At 41.3% G+C, this 22,289-nt stretch overlaps 1 protein-coding gene across 4 annotated transcripts in view; it reads right to left on the reverse strand.

Annotated features, from left to right (window-relative positions):
• The window catches only part of VWA8 (von Willebrand factor A domain containing 8), a 99,023-nt gene that overhangs the window by 59,369 nt on the left and 17,365 nt on the right, over positions 1–22,289 (reverse strand). For all 4 annotated transcript variants that reach the window (XM_070751384.1, XM_070751383.1, XM_070751380.1 and 1 more), the window contains exons 10-19: positions 21,459–21,599; positions 20,830–20,964; positions 20,651–20,728; positions 19,451–19,611; positions 17,588–17,701; positions 12,298–12,466; positions 10,972–11,049; positions 5,636–5,751; positions 3,961–4,067; positions 935–1,041 (exon numbers count right to left, since the gene is read on the reverse strand). In XM_070751384.1, the coding sequence (XP_070607485.1) occupies positions 935–1,041; positions 3,961–4,067; positions 5,636–5,751; positions 10,972–11,049; positions 12,298–12,466; positions 17,588–17,701; positions 19,451–19,611; positions 20,651–20,728; positions 20,830–20,964; positions 21,459–21,599 (1,206 nt within the window). The remainder of the gene's footprint in view (positions 1–934; positions 1,042–3,960; positions 4,068–5,635; positions 5,752–10,971; positions 11,050–12,297; positions 12,467–17,587; positions 17,702–19,450; positions 19,612–20,650; positions 20,729–20,829; positions 20,965–21,458; positions 21,600–22,289) is intronic.

Consider the following 22,289-nt stretch of genomic DNA (forward strand, 5'->3'; position numbering starts at 1 on the left):
GAGACCTCATCTACAAAAAGATATTGATAAAATTGAACGGGTCCAACCTCCGATTGTGCCCCCTTGTTCTCGTGTTCACTTTCCTATTGAAAACACTTCCCTCCTGAACCTTATTTAACCATTTAACATATTGAAATGTTTCGATCGGGTCCCCCTTTCCCTTCTGTCCTCCAGACTATACAGATGGAGTTCATTCAGTCTTTCCTGGTCAGTTTAGAAACATAGAAGTCTGACGGCAGAAAAAGACCTCATGGTCCATCTAGTCTGCCCTTATACTATTTCCTGTGTTTTATCTTAGGATGGATCTGTTTATCCCAGGCATGTTTAAATTCAGTTACTGTGGATTTACCTACCACGTCTGCTGGAAGTTTGTTCCAAGGATCTACTACTCTTTCAGTAAAATAATATTTTCTCATGTTGCTTTTGTACTTTTCCCCAACTAGTTTTATGCTTAAGACCTTACACCATTCTTGTAGCCCGTCTTTGGACCCGTTCAATTTTGTCAATATCTTTTTGTAGGTGAGGTCTCCAGAACTGGACACAGTATTCCAAATGGGGTCTCACCAGCGCTCTATATAAGGGGATCACAATCTCCCTCTTCCTGCTTGTTATACTTCTAGCTATGCAGCCAAGCATCCTACTTGCTTTTCCTACCGCCCGACCATGTCCCCCCTTTTCCTTCTGTCCTCCAGACTATACGGATGGAGTTCATGAAGTCTTTCCAGTAATAGGTTTGAGGCTTAAGACCTTCCACCATTCTTGTAGCCTGTCTTTGGACCGGTTCCATTTCGGGATGCCAATCAAGTGATCCCAAAATCCGCCAAACATGCCGGTTTTGGAGTGGGACCCTCAACCGAGAATCCATCCTCAAAAGACAACCAAGAGATGGTCTTCCAACCCATCTAAAAGAAGTGAGGACCAAGCAGGTACTTACTTGAGTATTTTCATAGAAAAGAACGTCAGGCACTTTCACGCTCTCGCAGGGATTGTAAACGGGAATTTGAACACTCCCAATCCTGAGGACTCCGGATTTGATTTCGCCTGGGGTTTTCACACAAAAATCAAGGATCACCATTTATTTATTTATTGGATTTGTATGCCGCCCCTCTCCGGAGACTCGGGGCGGCTAACAGCAATAATAAGACAGCATATAATAATAATCCAATACTAAAAACAATTAAAACCCATTAATATAAAAAACCAAACATACATACAGACATACCATGCATAAAATTGTAAAGGCCTAGGGGGAAAGGGTATCTCAATTGCCCCATGCCTGGCGGCAGAGGTGGGTTTAAGTAGCTTACGAAAGGCAAGGAGGGTGGGGGCAATTCTAATCTCTGGGGGGAGTTTGTTCCAGAGGGCCAGGGCCGCCACAGAGAAGGCTCTTCTCCTGGGTCCCGCCAAACGGCATTGTTTAGTTGACAGGACCCGGAGAAGACCCACTCTGTGGGATCTAACTGGTCGCTGGGATTCGTGCAGCAGAAGGCGGTCCCTGAGATAATCTGGTTCGGTGCCATGAAGGGCACCATCATTTTATGCCCCACGGGGGCGCAGTTATTTCCATTCTAAATGCAACTGAAATAATTAAATTTTTGGAAAGTCCTTTGAGAAAGACTTCAAAGTAGCTTTTTAAATGTTGCTTGGTTACAGCTGCATTTTGACGTCCACTATATTTGCTTTGAGATATCAGCTTGTTGTTTGCCTATCTAGCCCTGGTCTTTTAGAAAACCAAGATGTAACCAAGATGTATTGTTGTGAGCTGCCCCGAGTTTGCGGAGAGGGGCGGCATATAAATCCAATAAATCTAATCTAATCTAATCTAACCACGATTAGCCCTACAAGGAGGTTTCCTTTCCTAGAAACTTAGCTTGTGGAATTTCCTGGCATAGAAATTGGCAAAAACGCAGCGGGTCAAATAAAAATACACACAACGGAACTCTTAAATTTATACTTAAAATACAGAAAAATTCTATATATTTTGATAAGCATCCTGAAAACCTAAACATAGAAGACATAAACAGCAGTCAGCTATTTACACTAAATCATTCATATGGTTTTCCAATAAGAAAACAGCTTCTTGTATTTTTAAATCAGCAATGAATATTAATCTATTATTATTAATATCCTATTAATACTAATAGGTTAACTATTAATCTATTAGTGTTCCCAATTGGATGGACAGGCAAATTATCTATCATTAGCTCTGGTACGGAAGGTGAATCATCCATTAAACAATGCAGAAAATGTAACCATCCTATATTATAAACTATAAGCCAGCGGTCCCCAAACTACGGCCCACGGGCCACATGCGGCCCACTGAGGGCATTTATCTGGCCCGCCGGTGAGTGACAAGAGCACAGGGAAAAGAGAGAGAGAAAGAAAGAAAAGGGAAAGAGAGGGAGGGAGGGAGAAGTGGAGAGGAAGGAAGGAGGGAAGGAAGGAAGGAGAAATGGAGGGAACAAGGAAGGAAGGAAGGAAGAATGAATGAAATGAATGGAGGGACAGAGGGAGGAAGGACTGTTTTTTTTCGGGGGGTAATTTTTTTTAATTTTTCTCTCAACATACATTCAAACAACACAGTGTACCATCTAATTTTCCATGAATTAAAATGCAGTATTTTGTTAGTAACTAATATAAATCATCAAAAAAGTTGCAAAAGTGTTTTTTTCTAATTTTGTCATCCAGTTACATTCATTTTCTTTTAATTAAATTTCCTCCTTAATGTTCCTTCAAAAAGTGCAACACCAATTTTATTTCTAACTTATTAACTATTTTGCCAAAGTTCTTCCTTCTTTCTTTATGCATTTTTCATAAGCCAAGAGAACTTTGTATAGCCAATCAGATGTCAACAAAAGAAAATTAAAAACAAAATATAAACATATATGAATTTCAGACCTTCTCCCCCCTCTAAATAGTACATTCCCATTTTGTTTTTTACTTTAAAATAAGGTATGTGCAGTGTGCATAGGAATTTGTTCATAGCTGTTTTTTATAGTCCGGCCCTCCAACAGTCCGAGGGACAGTGAACTGGCCCCCTGTGTAAAAAGTTTGGGGACCCCTGCTATAAGCCTTGACAATAGAATATGATTTAAAAAAAAATACATATGTATTCCCATTCAACAGAACTTCCTGCTAAAACATTTCCCTAAATTGTTTTAACACATTTTCCATACAGCAGACATAAATGAACAAGAAAAAATAGAACTTATTATCACAGCGAGGGTTTTTTTTTTGGTAGCACAACATGGATGTTGTAGATTTTAAAAGCAGCCTGGTTAAATATCTGTTAAAGATGATCTTAGCTTAGCTTGTGCTTAAAGCTGCAACATAACGATGGGTGAAAAAGACCAGATTCCGGCAATCCACTCCTGGTTACAGCTGATGAGACTGGGCATAATTATTCACTTATTTAAGAAATTTACCTCCTAACTAGGACACACAGAATGCTACGCAGTTCACATCACGTATTTAAATTTGATACTAAAATACACTGCTCAAAAAAATAAACCACACATTGATTGACTGTGTGCCTGTTTTTTATATATATTGGGATTGTTTTATGAAATTGCTAATTTTAAATTGTAATTAGATTGGTGGGCATTGGATTTGTTATTGTGTACTGTTTTTTTATTATTGTTGTGAGCCACCCCGAGTTTGCGGAGAGGGGCGGCATATAAATCCAATAAATCTAATCTAATCTAATCTAATTCCAAGTAATTCCAAGTAAGTCAAACTTCTGTGAAATCCAACTGACACAAAAAAACCGCAAAAAGCTGCTCAGGTGCAGTGCCGGAAACTCAGCATCTGCCCACATGCAGAACCTCCGAACTTCTTTCCATGTTGAAAGGGTGAAACAAGATTCCAAGATTCCAGAGTTAGGACAGGCTGGGGTCCAGTTTGTATGTGTTTAAGAGAATTTTTTTTTTAAAAAAGAAGAAAAACACAACAAGCACTTACAGTTGTGGTCTATTCCCTCCGTTTCCTGGACATCCGCAGGGCGTGATTCAATCTCGGCATCCAACAGGTTTTTATGCAAGGTGGATTTGGCCAGGTTGGGTAAAAACCTAGATACCGCAAGACAAGGGAGGGGTTATTTTAAAGAGAGAAAGAAATAGAGGGAGAGAGAAGGAGGGAGGGAGGGAGAGGGAGAGAGAGAGAAGGAGGGAGGGAGAGGGAGAGAGAGAGGGAGGGAGAGGGAGAGAGAGGGAGGGAGAGAGAGAGAGAAGGAAGGAGGGAGAGGGAGAGAGAGAGAAGGAGGGAGAGAGAGGGAGAGAGAGAGAGAAGGAGGGAGGGAGAGAGGAGAGAGAGAGAGAAGGAGGGAGGGAGAGGGAGAGAGAGAGAGAGAAGGAGGGAGGGAGAGGGAGAGAGAGAGAGAGAAGGAGGGAGAGAGAGGGAGAGAGAGAGAGAAGGAGGGAGAGAGAGGGAGAGAGAGAGAGAGAGGAGGGAGGGAGAGGGAGAGAGAGAGAGAGAAGGAGGGAGGGAGAGAGAGAGAGAGAGGAGGGAGGGAGAGGGAGAGAGAGAGAGAGAAGGAGGGAGGGAGGGAGCGGGGGAGAGAGAGAGAGAGAGAGAGAGAGAGAGAGAGAGAGAGAGAGAGAGAGAAGTCTTTTCTGCAGACTTCTTACAGGTGACCAGCTCTTGATCAGATCCTATGGCAATGATGGTGACCCTATGGAACCACATTGGAAGGCACTCAAGACATTGAGTTGGGGTGGCGCAGCAGGTAGAGTGCTGTACTGCAGGCCACTGAAGCTAACTGTAGATCTGTAAGTCAGCGGTTCAAATCTCATCACTGGCTCAAGGTTGACTCAGCCTTCCATCCTTCCGAGGTGGGTAAAACGAGGACCTGGATTGTGGGGGCAAGAGGCTGGCTCTGTTAAAAAGGGCTATTGCTAACATATTGTAAGCCACCCTGAGTTTAAGGAGAAGGGCAGCATAAAAAGTGAATAAATTAAATAAACTAAAGTAAACTAAACTAAACTAAAATTAATTAAATTAAATTAAATTAAATTATTAAATTACCCTATGTCGGTTCCAGTATGCATGTGTCTGCTGGCCGGCTGATTTTCTACCTACCTACCTACCTACCTACCTACCTACCTACCTACCTACCTACCTATCTATCTATGCATCTATCCATCATCTTATCTTCCTATCCATCCATCTATCCATTATCTTATCTACCTATCCATCCATCCACCCATCCACCCACCCACCCACCCACCCATCCTATCCATCCATCCATCATCTACCTACCTACCTACCTACCTACCTACCTATCATCCATCTTCCTGGGCAAAGCGGAAGAGGAGGACCTTTCAAAAGTTCCAGCACTCCGTGGAAACATAACTAGAGACCGGGCACATACTATCCATCCATCATCTACCTACCTACCTACCTACCTACCTACCTACCTACCTACCTACCTATCATCCATCCATCCACCCACCCATAAACCCACCCACCCACCCACTCATCTCATCCACCCATCCTATCCATCCATCATCTACCTACCTACCTACCCATCCATCCATCCATCCATCTGACAGCATCTGCAACAAAGACAAATTCCTTGTGTGTCCACTCAAACTTGGCCCATCAAAAATTCTATTCTATCCTATCTAATCTGCCTTACCTTGAAAGACAAGCTTTGTGGATAGCGTGGGAGAGGCTTTCATCCGGATAGTGAGAAAGGCGCCGACAGATTCTCAAGAGCTGGCGGGTAGATAAGGAGGCAGCCAGAGATTGCGCCTGTTAATGAGAAATGGATTTGATTTAATTGATCTTCCTGGGCAAAGCGGAAGAGGAGGACCTTTCAAAAGTTCCAGCACTCCGTGGAAACATAACTAGAGACCGGGCACATACTATCAAATGTGGTGGACATGTACAAAAGCAAAGAAATGTTGGACAAAAAATACTTGCATGATTAGGAAAAAAATGTTAAAGCGGCATATAGATTATGAGCCAGAAACATTTTTATTAGCTATAATACCAGAAAAGACTAATAAGGGGAAATTGTATTTAACACTACCTGTTTTGGCACCAGCAAGAGTTGTATTTGCACAGAATTGGGAAAAATGAGGAAACACTGAGAGAAGAAGATGTAATTTAAAAAAAAATAGATTTCCAAATTTCTGGTTTGCCCGTTTGGCTGTTTTTTCACCATCCCAGACCTCAGTGAGGCCTGTGAGCATGCACGGGGGCTGGAGTTAGTTGTGCACATGCATAGGGGCAGCACAGATGTGCCCGTATGCACATAAGTGGGGGGGGTGGAGATGGGGGAGCACATGTGCTGGCATGCGAACCAAAAGGTTCACCATCACTGGTCTACGCTATGCAAATAATGTTTTCACCTGTAACAGAAACTTCGCTTCTAACAAAATAACACCGTCCCATTTTTAACTAATTAATTTTTTAAGCTTTCAGTGTCAATTCAGTGTCACATAGTTTTGTAGCGAAGCACAAGTATCTGCTCGTCAAGAGTAAAAGAAAAGAAAATACACCCCAAGACCAGAGAGGTATTAATGCCACTCTATAATGCCCTGGTCAGACTACATCTGGAGTACAGTGATCCCTCGATTTTCGCGATCTCGATCTTCGCGAAACGCTATATCGCGATTTTTCCCACCCGATGACATCACTCTCTTCCTTTCTCATCTTTCTTTCTCTCTCTCTTTCTCTATCTTGCTTCTTCCTCTCTCACACTCTCTTCCTCCCTCTCTCATCTCTTTCTTTCCTTCTCTCTCTTTCTCTATCTCTCCCCCTCTTGCTCTCGAGCGGCGGGCGGGCGGGCGAGCGGCGGGCGGGCAGCAGCGAGGAGCCGAAGATCGGGGTTTCCCCTTTGCGTGGGCGGCGGGGAAACCCCGATCTTCAGCTCCTCGCTGCTGCCCCGCTGCCGAGCAGATCAGCTGCTGGGCGGCCGAAGAAACCTTCCCTGAGTCTTCCCCGCCGCCCACGCAAACTCCACCATCTGCGCATGCGCGGCCATGGAAAAAGGGCGCGCATGTGCAGATGGTGTTTTTACTTCCGCACCACTATATCGTGAAAAATCGAGTATCGCGAGGGGTCTTGGAACGTAACCCTCGCGATACTCGAGGGATCACTGTACTGCATTCAGTTAGGGTCACCACACTTCAAAAGAGACATAGAAACTCTGGAGAAGGTGCAGAAAAGAGCAACCAAAATGATTAGGGGACCAGAAACCAAGACTTATGAAGAGAGATTGCTGGAACTGAACCTAAGAACCTAAGAAGAGCACTGCTGAATCAGGCCAAAGCCCATCGAGTCCAGCATTCAGTGGGCTACAATTGTCCAGGGGGATCTTGAGCAGAAAGAGACGAAGGCAAGACCCTCCCTTTCCCTTGACCCCCAACAAATGGGACCCAAGGGAATCCTGCCTGCCTCAACCAACATAGAGGTGGCACATGGACATCTGTTTCAATCACCACCAATACACTTGGCATCCATGAATCTGCCTAATCCTGCCTAGAAGCTCTCCAGGCTGACAGCTGTCACAACCTCTTCTGGAAGTAAATTTCATAAACCAACAACCCTCTGGGTGAAGAAATATTTCCCTTTATTTATCCTCACTTCCTTACCCTAGGAGCTTTAGAGAGGGGCCCCTCGTCCTAGTATTGTGTGATAGAGAAAATATTTTTTCTCTATCCAGCTTTTCTATTGCATGCACGATTTTATACACTTCGATCAAGTCACCCCTTAAACGCCGTCTTTCAAGGCTGAAGAGACCAAGGCGTTGCAACCTGGTATTATAACTGGTCATGGATAGCCTAGAGAAAAGGAGGGCCAGGGGGGACATGATAGCAGTCTACAGGTACTTGAGAGGTTGCCACAGAGACGAGGGGGTCACACTGTTCTCCAGGGCACCAGAGGGCCAGACGAGGAACAACGGCTGGAAGCTGACCAAGGAGAGATTCAACCTGGAAATAAGGAAGAACTTCCTGATGGTCAGAGCAATCAACCAGTGGAACGGCCTGCCAGCAGAGATTGGGAACTCCCCAACACTGGACATTTTCAAGAGGAGATTGGACTGTCATTTGGTGCTATAGGATTTCCTGCTCAAGCAGGGGGTTGGACTTGATGACCTGCAAGGTCCCTTTCAACTCTAATAAATGGAAACATAGAAACATAGAAGTCTGACGGCAGAAAAAGACCTCATGGTCCATCTAGTCTGCCCTTATACTATTTTCTGTATTTTATCTTAGGATGGATATATGTTTATCCCAGGCATGTTTAAATTCAGTTACTGTGGATTTATCTACCACGTCTGCTGGAAGTTTGTTCCAAGGATCTACTACTCTTTCAGTAAAATAATATTTTCTCAGGTTGCCTTTGATCTTTCCCCCAACTAACTTCAGATTGTGTCCCCTTGTTCTTGTGTTCACTTTCCTATTAAAAACACTTCCCTCCTGAACCTTATTTAACCCTTTAACATATTTAAATGTTTCGATCCTTTTCCTTTTGTCCTCCAGACTATACAGATTGAGTCCATTGAGTCTTTCCTGATACGTTTTATGCTTAAGACCTTCCACCATTCTTGTAGCCCGTCTTTGGACCCGTTCAAATTTGTCAATATCTTTTTGTAGGTGAGGTCTCCAGAACTGAACACAGTATTCCAAATGTGGTCTCACCAGTGCTCTATATAAGGGGATCACAATCTCCCTCTTCCTGCTTGTTATACCTCTAGCTATGCAGCCAAGCATCCTACTTGCTTTCCCTACCGCCTGACTGCACTGTTCACCCATTTTGAGACTGTCAAATAAATAAATAAAAATGATCCGACAATGAGTGCAATGCTTTGTTACCGGTGGGGCCACCCGAGAGATTTTCGCCTCTAAGTAAGCAAGGTTTGAATGGGAAAGTGGTCGGAATGTTTTTAAAATATCGGATCGGTGGCTTTTTAACAGCTGATGGGTTAAGCTCGCATTGGCCCGGCCTGTTCAAATCTTTGAGGATAAATCCAGCTCGCTCAGATTAATGTCTTATTAAGCTGTCTGGTATTGCCAGACAGATGGAAACATGCTGGGAACTAAAAAGGAATGAAGTGAATTCACTGCAAATTTTGCCTTCTCTTTCAAATATCAACCTAATTGGCAGTGAAGGGCTGCAAAAATATTTACTACCATGTTGTGGGTGTGGCTTATTTTGTGGGTGTGGCTTGATGGTCATGTGAGAATGGAATAGAAATTGGAATAGAAAAGAATCTTTATTAAGAATAGAATAGAAATTGGAATAGAATAGAATAGAATAGAATTTTTATTGAGAATAGAATAGAAATTGGAAATAGAATAGAATCTTTATTGAGAATAGAATAGAATAGAAATTGGAATAGAGTAGAATAGAATATAATTTTTATTGAGAATAGAATAGAAATTGGAATAGAAAAGAATCTTTATTAAGAATAGAATAGAAATTGGAATAGAATAGAATAGAAATTGGAATAGAATAGAATAGAAATTGGAATAGAATAGAATCTTTATTAAGAATAGAATAGAAATTGGAATAGAATAGAATAGAAATTGGAATAGAATAGAATAGAAATTGGAATAGAATAGAATCTTGTTATATTGTTGTGAGCCCCTCCTAGTCCTCGGAGAGGGGCGGCATACAAATCTAATAAATATTATTATTATTATTATTATTATTATTATTATTATTATTATCATTATCATCATCATCATCATCCTGAAGGAGTTCACAATTGCACCCCCCCCTTTAAGTATCTAAGGCCTGAAGTTCAACTGGCAGCAGCAAGCCAACTATTTTTATCTTTCCTCCTGTGGATGGGTTGTCACTATTCATCTGTTAAAGAGCGTCTCCTCCGGGGCTAAAAGTGACTCATTTGGACGTGTCAGCCTCTGGACAATTTGCCATTTTACGAAAAACTGTCCTGAGAAGGCTTATTTTGGAAGATACGGCTGCCTGGAAACAGTTTTCAGACACAACACGGCATTGACGTGACAACGCGAGGTGAATCTTTGCAAGACACGTTTTGTTCTCTTAAAACGACACGTAAAATAAAGGAGCAATAAAGTGTTTGTGTAAAGGCTAATAAATGTGCAAATCTACCCCTGTTTTCCCCAGAATAAAACATCCCCTGATAATAAGGCCCAATCGGGCTTTTGAGTGCATGGCAATAAAACCAAGTGCTTATTTCAGGGTTAAAAATATATAAGACAGCATTTAATTTTCAGAGAAACACAGTGTCTGTCTGTCTGTCTATCTATCTACTTATCTATCTATCTATCTATCTATCTATCTATCTATCTATCTATCTATCTATCTATCTGCTTATCTATCTGTCTGTCTGTCTGTCTATCTACTATCTATCTATCTATCTATCTATCTATCTATCTATCTATCTATCTCATCAATCTATACCTATATCCCTCATTTATTTCTCTATCCTTTTATCACTTATTCTATCTTTGCCATCCATCCATATATCCCTATCTTTTATCTCTCTCTTTTCTTTCTTTTTCTATCTATCTATCTATCTATCTATCTATCTATCTATCTATCTAATCATCCATCCATTCCTACCTACCCACCCACATAGATAGATTAGATAGATAGATAGATAGACAGACAGACAGACAGATACATAGATAGATAGACAGACAGACAGACAGACAGAGATAGATAGATAGATAGATACATAGATAGATAGATAAATAGATAGCATTAGCAACAATAATAGCAATAACAGAGAGAAACACATCTGACCTCTTTTTATAGCTAATTGCAGCACTAGCCCTTAAAGCAACACTGGTTATAAGCCGAGTGTGCAATGTGCTACACTGGTTATGGGCCCAGAGTGTGGCTTTTAATGTGTGGATAGTTTGTTCACTGTTATAAACTCAGTGTGTTAAACTATTGCTTGTGTGTAGTTTTAAGGATTCAATGACGGACACGCAAGGCGAAGGATCAAAACATGGAAATATCAGAACTCACCGTGGGATCGTTGGTCTCGCGGAGCTTGTGCGTTAACTTCAGCAGCTTCTCAGCCGAGGCACGGGCCACATTCGGAGCCTGGAACGAATAACGTAACTTACTTGCTTACTTATTTATTATATATTTATCTATATATTTGACTTCTATGCCGCCCAATCCCGAAGGACTCAGGGCGGCTCACAACAATAATAAAAATACAATATAGATATAAAGCGATAAAAAAAAGTTGAACATTACCTAAAACTAAAACATTATCTGAAACTAAAACCCCATAAAAAATTGTTTAAAAAGGTAGTCACAATCATACACATGTGCACCATTCATAGAGTTATTTATTTATTTTGTCCAATACACAATGAGGGTTTTAGTGGGTATATATCTATATACACATAGTAAAATTCATGATGAAGGTTATAGAGGAGATACTCATAGTAAAATATATCTAAGAAATAATAGAAAAGAAGGTATTGTAATAGAACATATCAATGAAATAATAGAAAAGAAGGTATTGTAATAGAACATATCAATGAAAGAATAGAAGAAGAGATATAGGAATAGAAGAAAGGTATAGGAGATATAGGAGAGCAATAGGACAGGGGACAGAAGGCACTCTAGTGCACTTGTACTCGCCCCTTACTGACCTCTTAGGAATCTGGATAGGTCAACCGTAGGTAATCTAAGGGTAAAGTGTTGGGGGTTTGGGGATGACACTATGGAGTCCAGTAATGAGTTCCACGCTTCGACAACTCGGTTACTGAAGTCATATTTTTTACAGTCAAGTTTGGAGCGGTTAATATTAAGTTTAAATCTGTTGTGTGCTCTTGTGTTGTTGTGGTTGAAGCTGAAGTAGTCGCCAACAGGCAGGACGTTGCAGCATATGATCTTGTGGGCAATACTTAGATCTTGTTTAAGGCGTCTTAGTTCTAAACTTTCTAGGCCCAGGATTGAAAGTTTAGTCTCGTAGGGTATTCTGTTTCGAGTGGAGGAGTGAAGGGGTCTTCTGGTGAAGTATCTTTGGACGTTTTCAAGGGTGTTAATGTCTGAGATGCGATATGGGTTCCAAACAGATGAGCTGTATTCGAGGATGGGTTGGCCATCAAGGATGTAAATTTATGGCCCCTAAACTCCTCAACTCATGACTTAAATTGAAGCCTTTACATTACTAAGTGAGAAATTTGAAACAAGCCAAAAGAGAGAGAGAGAGAGAGAGAGAGAGAGAGAGAGAGAGAGAGAGAGAGAGAGAGAGAGAGAGAGAGAGAGAGAGAGAGAGAGACTTGTAATAATTGTCCCTGGCCCGAAAAATAAAAACAGAACACAACACTTTACCATCTTTTTAATAATTTTTATTTCTTCGTTCTTGCTCAGGGGCTTCATATAATGGAACAGGAACAGCGTTAAGAGCTCTGGGCCCAGCCACTGCTGAGTGGTACTTCCGACAGTCGGCGGTTCTGCCAGCGCGATTATTCTGAAAGAGGGATGGATGGGGAAAATAGCCCTAGGAGAAAAGAATTTAAAAGAACACAAGAAAAAAAAAGGTTAGTTGTTTTGCCTTGCAAAGCATTGTTTAAAAGCAAGATATTAGTGCAAAGGATATAAGTTAAGTTCTAACTAAGCGGATTTATACACAAGAATCTATTCCAGACAATTGTCAGCACTAAATTGGTGCTAGATAAGAAGGAACAAAATTCAAGAGAAGGTTAGAACATTTGTGACAATGTAATAATTCAAGGCTGACTTTCTTGACTCCACCCCAGAATTTGCCTGTTCTTCTACATATGTTGTTACTGCATTTCTGTTAGAAGAAAGCTGGAAGGGACTTTGGAGGTCTTCTAGTCCAACCCCTTGCTCAGACAGGAAACCATATACAGTGGTACCTCTACTTACGAACTTAATTCATCCTGTGATCAGGTTCTTAAGTAGAAAAATTGGTAAGAAGAAGCAATTTCTCCCATAGGAATCAATGTAAAAGTAAATAATGTGTGTGATTGGGGAAACCACAGGGAGGGTGGAGGCCCTGTTTCCTCCCAGGAGATTCCTGGAGAGGCCCCACGGAGGCTTCTCCCCACCTTTTCCGGCCCTGTTTCCTCCCAGGAGATTCCTAGAGAGGCCCCACGGAGGCTTCTCCCCACCTTTTCCGGCCCTGTTTCCTCCCAGGAGATTCCTAGAGAGGCCCCATGGAGGCTTCTCCCCACCTTTTCCGGCCCTGTTTCCTCCCAGGAGAATCCTAGAGAGGCCCCACAGAGGCTTCTCCCCGCCTTTTCAGGTAACAGTTTCAGAGGCTTGGGTTTGTAAGTGGAAAATGCTTCTTGAGAAGAGGCAAAAAAATCTTGAACACCCGGTTCTTATCTAGAAAAGTTTGTAAGTAGAGACGTTCTTAGGTAGAGGTACCACTGTACCATGTCCAAACTCTTCTTGAAAACTTCCAGTGGCAAGTTGTTCCATTAAATGACTATTCTCACAGTTAGGAAATTTCTCCTTAGTTCTAGGCTGCTTCTCTCCAATTTATTTATTGAGTTATGTTTAATTTAATTTAGATTGATTTATTTAAGTTTAGTTTAGATTTATTTTATTCATTCATTCATTCATTCATTCATTCATTCATTCATTCATTCACTTACTTACTGTAGTAAGTTTATTACACTTGCATACTGCAAAATTGGCCTAAGAGGCAACTCACAATCAATAAAGCCGCCCAGAGTTTGCAAGGAGTTGGGCGATCTATAAATTTAATTAAATTTAATAAATTTAATTAAAAGCAACAATATGCAACATTAAAACAATAAATACTAATGCTAATATTGATTAAAAATTAATAAAGATGGGAAGGAAGGGAACAAAATGTAGGAAGGAGTTAAGATCATCACTTTGTCCAAAAGAATTTAGAGTAGCAGAGTTGGAAGGGACCTTGGAGGTCTTCTAGTCCAACCCCCTGCTTAGGCAGGAAACCCTACACCACTTCAGACAGATGGTTATCCAACATCTTCTTAAAAACTTCCAGTGTTGGAGCATTCACAACTCCTGGAGGCAAGCTGTTCCATTCATTCCAACTATTCATGACTTGGTCCAAAAATAAAAACCTAAACTAGCATTTTTGTTTACCCAATTCAGTAGCTTGAAATGATTTAACATAACCGGGTATTAACAATATTAGATCTGAATCAAATCCTTACCTATCCCTGTAATCGCTCTTAAAACTGCCTTTCACCCAAATCGACTAATCCGCAGGGGAGATTTCCCTTCGCTGCAGATTTCCAACAATTAACTCTGCCTAATTAATTGGGAGCAAGCCAGAGCAGTAAGCAGAGATGACCCATTTATTCAAGCCGAATCTGCTGCCTGGTTAACAGTAAGCTTGGATTAAACTGAAGCTACAGTTAACAGAAGACTTCCTGTTTCGAAGTATTTCCAGGAGGACTATCAGATTCTGTAACAGCTTTGTTCCTTAGGCCATCCGGCTGGTAAATTTATGAGATTTTCGTTTTTCTCGCCATGTACATCGATACATCCGAACTACGTTGTTTCTCTGTGTCATATAATATACAGTGGAACCCCGACATAAGAGCTGCTCTACTTAAGAGCAACTCGAGATAAGAGCTGGGAGGGGAGAGATATTTTTGTTCTACTTACAAGCCCAAATTCGAGATATAAGCGCCAAGGAGCTGTCTCCTGAAGCCAAACGCTAACTTCCGCGTTCGGCTTCAGGAGACAGCTGCGAAGCGGCGCGCGTGTTTTAAAAGGTTGCAGCCGGCCTGGGGGGCTCGGGGGGGGTGCTTGCAGCTTTCTTTCTTGCTCTTTTTCTTTCTCTCTTTTACCTTCCCTTCCTCTATTTCTTCTTTTCTTTCTCCTTCCCACCTTCTTCCCTCCCTCCCTCCCTTCACTCATTCCTCTCTTACTCTCCCCTTTCATAAGTTTCCTTGCTTCCTTCCTCTGTTCCTGTCCCTTCCCCCTTTCTTTCTTTCTTTCTTTCTTTCTTTCTTTCTTGCTTTCCTTCTTGCTCTTTTTCTTTCTCTTTTACCTTCCCTTCCTCTATTTCTTCTTTTCTTTCTCCTTCCCACCTTCTTCCCTCCCTCCCTCCCTTCACTCATTCCTCTCTTACTCTCCCCTTTCATAAGTTTCCTTGCTTCCTTCCTCTGTTCCTGTCCCTTCCCTCTTTCCTTCCTTCCTTCCCACCCTCCGTCCATTCATTCACCCATTCCTCTCTTGATCGCTTAAAGCCGGTCCCTGGTGCAAAAAGGGTTGGGGACCTCTGTCCTATAGGATTGGGTGGCAGAGAAGTTGAACATATGTAAATTTAAAAGTTTAAGAAAGTTTACAAGTTAAGTGAAAGAAACTTCATTATTCATTTATATGTACATGTACATTTCTTCATTAAAAACATGTCTTTCTGCATAATTTAGACTAACTTTGTGAGTTTTTTGAGGGCTGGAACCAATTAAAATTATTTACATTAATTCCTATGGGGAAAAGTCGTTCGAGATAAGAGCTGCTCGACTTAAGAGCCCAGGTCCGGAACGAATTAAACTCGTATCTCGAGGTACCACTGTATGTAGGTATGTGGGTATATGCATAATTATCTCTCTTCTCATCTATCAATCTATCATCAATCAATCAATCAATCAATCAATCAATCAATCAATCACCTAGTAATCAATTTATTGTATCTATCATCTATCAACCAATCAACCTTCTGTCTGTCTGTCTGTCTGTCTATCTATCTATCTATCTGTCTGTCTAATCTATCTATCTATCCTACTAACCTATTCTCTCTTTCTAATCAATGATCTATGAAATCATCTATGTATATTTCATCTCCTATCTGTCTCTCTATCTTAATATATCAGTTATATTTATGTATATTTCATCTCATCTGCCTGCCTGCCTCTCTCTCTATCTACCTCCCTCCCTATCATCTATCTTATCTACCATCTATCACTTATCATTTATGTATATTTCATTTCTTCTATCTATCTATCTATCTATCTATCTATCTATCTATCTATCTATCTATCCATCCATCCATCTATTTATCTATCATCTATCTTATGTACCATCTATCAGTTATCATTTATGTATATTTCATTTCTTATCTATATCTACCTACCTACCTACCTATCTTAACTATCATATATCAATTATATTTAGGTATATTTAATCTTCTATCTACCTATCTACCTACCTATCTCCCTTCCTTCCTTCCTTCCTTCCATCCATCCATCCTTCCATATTTATGTACCATAGTGTATATTGTAGGTGGTGACCTTTTGAGAGCTGTATGCAATGAAGTTTCATTTTAATATATGCCAATTACTGACAGCAAAATTCTTTGCCACTTCGGCCCAGAGCGTTGTTTATTCCGAGGCAAAAGATGTAGTCCAACTTTGGCCTGCAGGAATAACATGAACAAATTGTTCTGCAGTGAGGACTGGGGTTTTTTGGTTGCTTTTTTTGGAAAACCCAAACAAAAAATACCGAAGGGTCAACTGCCTGTTGAGGAGGGGGGGGGCGGGGGCGAACGCTCTTGCAGATCAAAGCTTTTAAGTTCAAAGGGTTTATTTTTAGCCGAATGTCGCAAGCCTCCAAAGCTCATCCTTTACTGATAAACAGAGACAGAGAGAGAGAAAGATCTGAAAGGAACTTGGAGAAATGGGGACAAATGATGAGGCAGCTGTCAACATGCAGGAGGGCGGCCAGGATGCCGTCATTTATTTTTTAAAAAATATATCTCTGAGATTACAAAATTCAATGTAAACATCCACCCATTCTTCTCAGGTCATCCCACTGACAATCATTAAGTGTTGTACCAAATGATTCTTGACAAATGTATATTTTATTTTATGTACGCTGACAAATTCCTTGTGTGTCCAATCACACTTGGCCAATAAAGAATTCCATTCAATTCCATTCCATTCCATTCTATTCTAGACAAATCTATATTTTCTTTTATGTACACTGAGAGCATCTGCACCAAGACAAATTCCTTGTGTGTCCAATCACACTTGGCCAATAAAATTCTATTCTATTCTATTCTATTTATTTATTTATTTTGTCCAATACACAATGAGGGTTTTAGTGGGTATATATCTATATACACATAGTAAAATACATGATGAAGGTTATAGAGAAGATACTCATAGTAAAATATATCTAAGAAAGAAGAGAAGAGAAGATATAGGAATAAAACATATCAATGAAAGAATAGAAGAAGAGATATAGGAATAGAAGAAAGGTAGAGGAGATATAGGAGAGCAATAGGACAGGGGACGGAAGGCACTCTAGTGCACTTTTACTCGCCCCTTACTGACCTCTTAGGAATCTGGATAGGTCAACCGTAGATAATCTAAGAGTAAAGTGTTGGGGGTTTGGGGATGACACTATGGAGTTCCACGCTTCGACAACTCGGTTACTGAAGTCATATTTTTTACAGTCAAGTTTGGAGCGGTTAATATTAAGTTTAAATCTGTTGTGTGCTCTTGTGTTGTTGTGGTTGAAGCTGAAGTAGTCGCCGACAGGCAGGACGTTGCAGCATATTCTATTCTATTCTATTGGTTTAACGCTACAGGAAGTCCTCGATTTACAACCACACGTGAGCTCCACCCAAATGTATGCTGCAACTGACCTTTTCTGTAGCTCCTCATCCGAGATTTGAAGTTCCTCCTGTAGCTTCCGGTATCTGTCTTCCCTCAACAATCGGCTACCATCGTAAAGGGTGATTTCTCTATCGTGAATCAATCTGCAACGGATTTTGTGGAAGGAATAAAGGAATTAGAACTTCAAATATAAACTGAACAAACAAAATCTTGAAGATAATATGAATATCTTGATCTCCTTTAAACATTAAATTTTATCTGATGTTGGTGGTCTTCTTGCAGACGTTTCATTACCCAACTAGGTAACATCATCAGGGCTAGAACAGAGTTGGGTTTGGAAAGAGAGAGAGAAGAAAGAAAGAGAGAGAGAGAGAGGAAGGAAGGAAGGAAGGGAAAGAAAGAAAGAGGAGAAAGAATATGGCAAATGATTTATATGGCAAATGATTTAGCTTTACTAGCTAAGTGGTCAAAGCAATGGAAACTGCAGTTTAATGTTTCCAAATGTAAAATAATGCACTTGGGGAAAAGGAATCCTCAATCTGAGCATTGTATTGGCAGTTCTGTGCTAGCAAATACTTCAGAAGAAAAGGATTTAGGGGTAGTGATTTCTGACAGTCTCAAAATGGGTGGACAGTGCAGTCAGGCGGTAGGGAAAGCAAGTAGGATGCTTGGCTGCATAGCTAGAGGTATAACAAGCAGGAAGAGGAAGATTGGGATCCCACTGTATGGAGCGCTGGTGAGACCCCATTTGGAATAATACCGTGTTCAGTCCTGGAGACCTCACCTACAAAAAGATATGGATCAAATTGAACGGGTCCAAAGACGGGCTACAAAAATGGTGGAAGGTCTTCAGCATAAAACATATCAGGAAAGACTTAATGAAGTCAATGTGTATAGTCTGGAGGACAGAAGGGAAAGGGGGGACATGATAGAAACATTTAAATGCATTAAAGGTTCAGGAGGGAAGTGTTTTTAATAGGAAAGTGAACACAAGAACAAAGGGGCACAATCTGAAGTTAGTTGAGGGAAAGATGAGAAGCAACATGAGAAAATATTATTTTACTGAAAGAGTAGTAGATTCATCACTCTACTAAACAAATAATTCCGTCAACACTGTCAGACTTTCTACTAAATCTGCACTTCTATTCTACTAGTTTTTCTCATCATTCCTATCACCCATTTCCTCCCATGTTGACTGTATGACTGTAACTTGTTGCTTATATCCTAAGATTTTTATTAATATTGCTTCTTCATTGCTTATTTGACCCCTATGACAATCATTAAGTGTTGTACCACATGATTCTTGACAAATGTATATTTTATTTTATGTACGTTGAGAGCATCTGCACCAAGACAAATTCCTTGTGTGTCCAATCACACTTGGCCAATAAAAATTCTATTCTATTCTATTCTATTCTATTCTAACTGAATTTAAACTTGCCTGGGATAAACATAGATCCATCCTAAGATAAAATACAGGAAACAGTATAAGGGCAGACTAGATGGACCATGAGGTCTTTTTCTGCCATCAGTCTTCTATGTTTCTATGTGTTCCATATTAACCATGCACACTGTAAGTGAAGAATTAATACTTTATCTTTGTATACACAAGGAACTGGTTATAAATAATAAACTGGCAAGCCCAGAGGCAGAGCTTCTGAAACACCATGTGGCTCACATAGACAGCTTCAAATCACGAGGCTGCTTGCTCAGAGAGATCTCCTAGCCCGGACAAGCCTTGTTCAAGAAACCATCTCTCCCTGTCTGTGATTTCTACATTTCCCCTCTTTGGATGTAAGTGCGAACGTGGCCATCGAGGGCATGCAGGAACCCGACGCTTCCCTCCCTTCGCTAACATCTCACAAAGCTCCATTGCACAGTTGTCGGGGTACCTTTGGAGGACGGCTAGCGTGCCCGGGTTGACTCGGTGAAGGCCATCCAGGATGAGCAGCTTCCCCTGGAGGGCCGCGGTGACCAGGGGAGAAGGTCGCCAGGAGGTGTCCCCGTTGGGCAGTGTGTACCTTTGCTGCAGGAGGTCTCGGGCTGTCATATCCTGCGAAGAGCAAGAACGGCAGAAAGGGTTGGCCTCAACCACCAAGTCAAAGGTCAAGGACGGTCTACCTAGCTGAAACTCCTACCCTTCATGCAAACTACCCGAGGTGGACACCTAGATTTTATCATTCCCTTTCCAAACATTTTCCTTATTAAGTGCAGGAGAAAGAGGGTCGGATGGGGGGGAGAGAGAGAGGAAAAAGAGAAAAAGACAAACAGACAGACAGACAGAGAGAAAGAGAGAAAGTGGGGGGGAGAGAGAAAGAAACTAAAAGGAAGGAAGGAAGGAAGGAGGGAGGGAAGAAAGAGGACGGGATAGAGAGAAAAGGAGAGAAAGGAGGAGAGAGAAAGAGAAAGAAAGAGAACAGGAAGGGATGGGGAGAGAGAGAGAAAGAAAAAGACAGAGAGAGAGAGTGGGGGGAGAAAGAAAGAAACTAAGAGAAAGAAAGAAAAAGACAGAGAGAAAAAGAGGAAGGGAGAGAAAAGGAGAGAGAAAGGGAGGGAGGGGGAGAGAGAAAGAAAGAAAAAGAGAATGAAAGAGAACAGGGAGGGAGGGAAACAGAAAAAAGGAAAGAAAGAGAAACAGAGGGAGGGAAGAGACAGAGAGAGAATAAGAGAAAAAGACAGACAAACAAATAGAAAGAGAGATAGAGAGAGAGTAGGTGGGAGGGAGAAAAAGAACAAAAGAAGAAAAGAAAAAAGGAGGAAGGGAGAGAAAGGGAGGGAGGGGGGACAGAGAAAGAAAAAGAAAGAAAAAGAGAAAGAAAGAAAGAAAGAAAGAGAGAAACAGAAAGAGGGAAGGAAAGAGGGAGAGAAACAGAAAGAGACATAGGGTGGGAGAGAGAAGGAGAGTGGGGAGGAGAGAAGGAGGAAAAGAACAAATAGAGAAAAAAGAGAAAGAGGGAGGGAGGGATAGGGGGGAGAGAGAAATAGAGAAACAGAGAAAGAGAAAGAAAGAGAAAGAGGGAGGGAGAAAGAGAGGAAGAAGAAAGAGCTAAGGCTTGAGAAGGGCCATCCAATTGCCCAAGGACAGAACTTACCTGGTAGAGCATGATGGGTTCTATGTTGTATCCCAAGAGGGCTGCAAAGGCTTTGGCCACCACTGTTTTGCCACAACCCTGCGAGAGAAGAGAAGAGAAGGGAGAGCCCAGGCCAAGAAGCAGAACTTCAACTGCAAAAGCCACAAAAAAGGCTTTTGACCGTGTGAGATGGTGCTTACTTTCTGTCCAATCAAGCAGATGTCTTTGACCATGTGAGACTGCATCATCTGGGCTAAGAGCTGCTCGTGGTGGAAGGTTCGGACGTAGCCTTCGGCCCCAGCACTCTCGACGGGAGCCTGAGTCCCAGCCGGAACCTGCAAAGGGGAAGGCAGGAGAAGGAGGGGGGGGGGGTCCACTCAGTACGTGTTATGGCATGGAATGGATATCTAAGGTGTAAAGTTCACGGAGTTGACCCTCAACTCTTTGTTCATGAAGTTGTTCTTCTTCCAATGAATCTAACCAGTTGGGATAGCCGGCTTTTGACAAAGAATGGCTATTCTTTATTGAAGAAATGAAAGGAGGGAGAAAGGAAGGAAGGAAGGAGATACAGATGGATCGGAGGGAGGGAGATGAAGGAAGGAATAGAGGGAGGGATGGAGGAAAGATGGAAGGAGATGGAAGGACGGGAGGGAGGGAGATGAAGAAAGGAATGGAGTAAGTGAGGAAGGAAGGAAGGAAGGAACAAAGAATGGTGGATCACCACTGAAAGAAAGTCATAAGTAAGTAAGTAAGTAAGTAAGGAAGGAAGGAAGGAAGGAAGGAAGGAAGGAAGGAAGGAAGGAAGGAAGGAAGGAAGGAAAATAATTACCTGGAATGTCACAGCTTCTCCGCCTATCGAGATGCTCACATCAGCCTGCAAACTTTTGGCATTCTCCTCCTCCTCTTTCTTCGTCACACTTATAACGTGTGTAGGGACAGAAAATTTCCTGGAATCTTGGAGCTCAAATCGCTACAAAAAGAGAAACGTGGTTTTATTTTTCCTGTTTTGTATCTCTGAGGTATAAAACAACGGCTACAAGTAAAAAGTTAAATAAGGGTGTTTTTCCACTTCCGAACCTGAACTGTGCTTTGAAATCTCTCCTTCGAAGAAAAAAGAAAAGAAAAGCACACAGTGTTAAGTCCTCATCTTGGAAATATGTCCCGTCAGATATACGAAGAATAAACTTGGTAAACTTAAAATTGGGCATAAAGCTTGTCTTTTGATGTCAAAGGACGTTGATGGCAACGCGAAGGTTGTAAACGGCCATGGAAATTCTTGGCTGCAGTACCGAAGTCATGTCATTTCCTTCCTTCCTTCCTTCCTTTTTATCTTCCTTCCTTCCTTTCTCTCTCTTTATTTAATTTAATTTAATAGAGTTGGAAGGGACCTTGGAGGTCTTCTAGTCCAACCCCCTGCTTGAGCAGGAAACCTACTAGCACATGTTTCTGTTCCAGAAAAATATGGAGTTCTAATAATCCTGCTATATTCTAATACATTATAACACAAGGAGAGATTCAAGGAATGGAAGGGATATTCTCCAAACTAAGTTTTTTCCCAGCACCTTTTTCTTTTTCTATTTTGAAAATTTTATTTATACTCAAATATACAAAACACAAAAGAGATTTAAAAACATTGGACGTTTGTGTAGCAAATCTGCTT

Source organism: Erythrolamprus reginae, chromosome 4, assembly GCF_031021105.1.
Source record: "Erythrolamprus reginae isolate rEryReg1 chromosome 4, rEryReg1.hap1, whole genome shotgun sequence".
Classification (NCBI taxonomy): domain Eukaryota; kingdom Metazoa; phylum Chordata; class Lepidosauria; order Squamata; family Dipsadidae; genus Erythrolamprus; species Erythrolamprus reginae.